Raw genomic sequence first — 5,943 nt, forward strand, 5'->3', positions numbered from 1 at the left:
CTTTAGGGTTTGCACCCTATTTAAGCATCATATATGGCCTCCATCCCAGCCTCTGTCACCTCTAAACCCTAATCCGCCTTAAGTGATCTTGAGTTATTTCTTTCCATTTTGAGTGTTATTTGTGCCTTTTGAAGCTTATGGAAGAAGTAGAAGATACAAGACTCAAGAGGAAGGAGTATATCCAGGAACTACACTCCATTTTCTACATTTTCTGGTAATCAAGTTTCCAACTTGATCATTCTTCTCTTAGATCTATTTGTTTCCATTTTATGAAGGTTTTGGTTCAAGAACCTTGGTCATTGGGGTTGGGACGTCCCAAGTGACTTATGTCTCAAATCTAGGATCTAGGAAAGGTTCCATGGCATAAAGGTGCAAACATTATGACCATGGAAGCCGCATACAAGCTTATAAGAAAGTTCATGGCCTTTTTAGCCCTAAAAGACTATGCATGGAAGGAAAGCTCGAGACATTATGTGTCCAACAGATGTTAAAACCCTAGATCTAGGTTTGCATGTGTGGATTTGAGATTCTAAGGCTTTTTGGACAAGATCCATCTCCTAAAGGAATTAGAGTTTTGTCTTAACCCTTTAAGAAGAGTCATAAACAGGTAAAGTTGCAAACTTTACCCTTAAAAAGGCCTTTCCAATGGGAAAACGAACTAAGGACCTTGGATCTAGAAGAGAGGGACTTAATCTATTAAGATGGCCAAACAGACAGAAGGACTCGTCGAGTCCATAAGGGAACTCAACGAGTCGATTCGTCTTGTCCTGATTCCAGATTACTGTAGTACTCGACGAGTCTATAGAGGGACTCGACGAGTGGATTAGCCAAGTCGCGACTTAGCAGCTCGATAGGACTCGACGATTCGATGGAGCGACTCTGCAAGTTGAGTCGCGATTCTAGGATTTCTGAGTTATAGAACTTGACAAGTTGAAAGGGTGACTCGGCGAGTTGGTCAACCCAGAAGGTTGAATTTGACCAACATGTTGACTTTAACCAGGGGTAAACTGGTTATTTTACCCTATGAAGGGTTATAAGATTTTGATTAAGTGTTATTATGAAATTTATAGTCGGAGAGTCACTGGAGCAACAAACAAGGATTCCTCACCCGAGTTTTCAGTAGTAAGTGTTGTGAGGTGAGTTTCCTTCGGTAGGAACGGGTCTAAGGCACCAAGGCCAGCCTGTAGCATGATATGTTAGTAGTTGAGTGTGGGTGAGGCTCGTATCTCATAGTATCTGAGTGTGGGCGGGACGCGTATCTCACAGCTTAGTTTGATTATGATATATGTCTGATTGATAGATTTAGTTATACTTGATGTCTGTGTGATACTTGTATGTTTGTTTAGTAACTGAGTGTAGGCGAGGCCCGTATCTCATAGCAGTTAAGTTTGGGTGGGGCCCGTATCTCATAGTAGTCGATTGTGGGTGGGGCCCGTATCTCTAAGTAGCTGAGTGTGGGTGGGGCCCGTTTCTTAGGGTCAGCGGAGTGTGGGCGGGGCCCATATCTCCCAGCAAGCAGAGTGTGGGCGGGGCCCGTATATCTTTTAGTTGTATGTTATATGTGTATTGTATATTGTGGTTTGGGGAGACTCGCTAAGCTTCGTGCTTATAGTTTTCAGTTTTGGTTTCAGGTACTTCCACCAGCAAAGGGAAGGGCGCGGGATGATCACATGGCACACACCACAGTTTCAGCCTGGGATGCTTAGACTCTGATATTTTTATCATATGGTTTTGTCACAGTATTTGATATGATGTTTTGAGATATATGATACATGGTTTTCTCTATGATTATGGATGATTTATGGTTTTATAATAAGTTTCAAAACAAAATTTTTGGACCGTATTATTAGATGTTTCATAGGAATTATGCCACTATAATTTTTCGTTGTAAATGGTTCGATACTAAAGGAGTTAAATCTAATAAGAATTTCACCAATATCGATCCACAATGCAAATTGAGCAGCGAAGATCAACTCAAAATTGCTATGCATGCCAAGCAATGTTTTACATCTGAGAACCTTCTCGAAGTAACGAAAATAACAACCAACGGTGGATTGTTTAAAACGTTAATCATAGAAGAATTTGGTATCTACCAATTAATGATGTTGACCATGATCCCATTGAAAATTTTGAAAATGATTCAACATATGTCGTTCTTATTATTGCTTCTTCTAGTTTCACTCTTTCAATCAACATTTTTTCGGTACTTTCAAAATTCCCAATCAGTTGAAGATAATTTTGAAGTTGGTCCACCAACGGGTATCATCAATAATGTGTCTAACTGTGAGACCGGTTATGATGAGGAGGATTCTGATTATGATAGTGATGTGTCAGCAGACATTGAAGTGTCTGAGGGGGAGAATGATTAAAAAATATTAAGATTTACTTAGTAAAATAAGGTTTGTATTTTTTGTAATCATATCATATTATATGTATGTATATATATATATATATATATACATATATATATATATATATATATATATATATATATATATATATATATATATCCATATTGTGTTATAATTTTTTAAGATGTCATTTTTTTGTTTGCATTGCTCCATCTCATGGATGTTGTGATGGTCCATGGAGGTAACGGTCGTGACGAGCCAGCACATCCGTTCTGTGGAGGTTTTGGTGATCAACAGATCGATGGTAATCAAGATTTATTTTAATTCATTGTATTGCATATTGTATGTATACATAAAATTATCTTGACTAATATTTTTTTTATATAATGGAACTCCCAAACGAAGAGGCATGTCAGTAAAAAAATGTATAAGTTTTTTGAAGCTAATGAAAAACGGCCTTTTAATATAGTATTTGACAAAAAATACTTACTTGCTAATTGGGAAGTATAGAAACACTTCATTCGAGAGGTTAGGAAGTATATGTGGCACAAAATGACTTTTGATAAGAATGAATGGAAAGAAGTTTCTGAAGCCGAAATGGATGGCATGTTCCAGTATCTTTAGGTAAATTATTTATAAAGTTACATTTAATATGTTTAATTTTAATTTATTTTTAACTTCTCTATTTTTTTTAGACATGGTTTGATTGTGGAGCGATTTCAAAAGGACTCATGGCTTCAGTTTATTGTGCGTCACTAAATAATCCGATATGTGCGTGCTATAGAGGCCGCAAACATCATGCACCAACTCGTTTTATTGATTTTCAAGAGGATGTGGAGGCAGCAAGGGCTCGAGCCCCTGATGGTATGGATATGTAGCATTGGAGTGATGCTACTAACCACTTTTTGACAGAAGCTAAAAACGATCTAGTAAAAATAAAGAATGCTGAAAGAAGCAAGTAGTTATGAATCATGGAGGGATGTGCAACTATGGTAGTGCTTGTTTTAAGAACATAAGTTACAAAAGTGTTTATTCAGTTATAACATATATTTCAATGTTTATTCAAGTATAACATATATTGTAATGTTAAGCAGAATTTGGATAGACTTGAAGTATTTCATCATGGGCATGTGAATAAACAAGGGGAATTTGTTGATCCGTTAGTTGAAGACCAATATATAAGTTTTTATTACATAAAAATGAAGTAGATTATTGTCTTTTTGTGTTAGCTTTAAATTATATTGACAATCTTCATGAAATACATAATATTTTAGTTAGTAAGGTTGCTTTACGAACGCAACACATATCCAGACTCCATTGATTGAATCACAATGTTTGAGAAGGTGTAAGGTGCTCAAAGGGGAATGTGAGAGTTATTGGGCCTAAACCTCCTTCTGCAGTTAGTACAAGTGCTCCATCCTAGTGGCAGTGGCAGTCACAGTCACAAGCACCACAACCAGCACATGTACTTATTAAACTATTAAATAATTTGGTAGGTTTGCAATATTTTTAAGAACTTAATGCATTTATACATTGCTTATTTGTTAAGTGATTAATTTATTTGTTATGAATTTGGTAGTTTGGTAGTTTGTTAAATTGTTAAAGACTTAATTGATTTGGTGGTTTTATAGTTTGCTAAATAGTTAAGGACTTAATTCATTTAGTGGTTTGATAAGTTGTTAAATTGTTATTGACTTAATGTGTTTGCGACTTAATTGTTAAGTAATAATAATTTGTTTTTTTAGTTTGATATTTTAACTTATGTACTTAATTTGTAGGATGTGGATGTTAACATTTTTCTCCAAAAACCAACAGATAAAGACGCTTAGTATTTCTTGTTTTATATTATGGATGATGTTATTTTGGATTTATTATATAGTTTATGGATGGTATATTTGATGTTTATTTTGGATTTATTAGATAAATTATTTAATGTGGTATATTTGATATTTTATGTAATGTGGTATGTATTTATTTCTATATTTTTATGAAATCTGCATTTTATAATATATAAACTAATATCATATATAAAATGTTCTTTTTTAATAAATAAAAAAAAGCATTAGCGGCAACACTTTTAGCGACGACATGAACCAATTGCGACGACACTTGCCTTCAGGAAGCCTTGCTGGAAAAAACTTCAACCGATGCCCGGAATATAAATATAGACGACGATAATAGTGACACCTAAGGCTTTTAGCGATGAGACCTATCAGACATGACATTAATTTTGACGGCAATTGAGTATTACCTACCAGGTAATAGTGACGACATGTCATTGCTAAAAGTATTCGCGACGACTTTAGGCATCAATTGCGGTGTTTTTTTTATCGATAAAGGTAAGGTTTTTTGTTATGAGCATTGGATCATTGTTGGGGAGAATCTCGAGGATCCTAGAACAATGGAAGATTATAACATTCAAGTAGACTCTAAATTAACGTTCCACCTGAGTCTGAGTTTTGGAGATGATATGTGGATTTTTGTGAAGAATTTGGTATGGAAGATCATTACGCTAGAGGTGGAGAGCATAGAATTCATTGATAATGTGAAGGAAAAAATTCAGGACATAGAGGGGATTCCATGGCATCAATTACATTTGTTTATTTCCGGGAAAAAAAAATCAAAAATGTCATAACTTTGAAGGATCATAACATAAAAGAATAATAAACATTGCACATTTTTGAAGTTCGAGAGGAGGTGATATGCAAATTTTCTTTTAAGACTATTCAGACTGGGAAGACCATTGTTTTAGTGGTAGAGAGCTCTTACACCATTTATAATGTGAAGTCAATGATTTATTATACAAACAGGATTTCGCGACATGAACAAAGTATGATCTTTTCCCAATGAGGAATCCAAGATGCTAAAACTTTAAGATATTATAACATCCAAAACGAATCTACATTGGATCTGATTTGGTGGTTGCAAGGAGGTTGTATGCTAATTTCTGTTACAACTTTAATAGGAAAGACCATCATGCCCTATTTTAGCTCATCGACATGTTGATAATTTAAAGGCAATGATTCAAGACACATAGGGGATTCAAGTGCATCACCATCGTTTGTTCATTGCTGAAAAAACCTCAAAGATGAACATCAAACTTTGAACTATTATAAAATCCAAAAAGAATCTACATTGGATCTGTTTTTGAGGTTGGGAGGTGATCATATGCAGATTTATGTTAAGATTATGACATGGAAGACTAGCATGCTGGAGGTGGAAAGCTCCAACTCCATTAAAGATGTTAAGGAAAAGATTAGGGAGACAGAGGGGAATGAGGTATCAGATTTTTGGAATCTGGCTTGTTGTAATATCTGACAAGAGTCTATTTTGCAGCTTCTCCTTCGTCTTTCAGGTGGTCAATCATGAAAATAATTTCATGTTGATCTGAAACTCTCTGAATATATGTCTGATAAAATTGCCATATGATTATTGAAAGAGAGAAATTAAAAGGTTCTCAATGAAAAGTGTTAAGGTTACAAAGAAGAAATGGAAGAATAAATACTAGCTAAGACCAAACCCTAATTGGCTAAAGCCTAAATAGTCCATAAACATGTGGGCTAACAACATATATGCTAACATACCCCCTCAA

At 35.1% G+C, this 5,943-nt stretch overlaps 1 protein-coding gene across 1 annotated transcript; it reads left to right on the plus strand.

Moving 5' to 3' along the window:
* Nucleotides 1–4,569: 4,569 nt before the first annotated feature.
* LOC111891343 (polyubiquitin 12-like) lies at nucleotides 4,570–4,986 on the plus strand. Its single transcript, XM_023887397.1, has one exon. It carries the CDS (start codon nucleotides 4,570–4,572, stop codon nucleotides 4,984–4,986), a length of 417 nt encoding a protein of 138 aa, XP_023743165.1.
* Nucleotides 4,987–5,943: the final 957 nt, after the last annotated feature.

The sequence above is a fragment of the Lactuca sativa genome, chromosome 5 (genome assembly GCF_002870075.4).
Source record: "Lactuca sativa cultivar Salinas chromosome 5, Lsat_Salinas_v11, whole genome shotgun sequence".
NCBI classification, from domain to species: domain Eukaryota; kingdom Viridiplantae; phylum Streptophyta; class Magnoliopsida; order Asterales; family Asteraceae; genus Lactuca; species Lactuca sativa.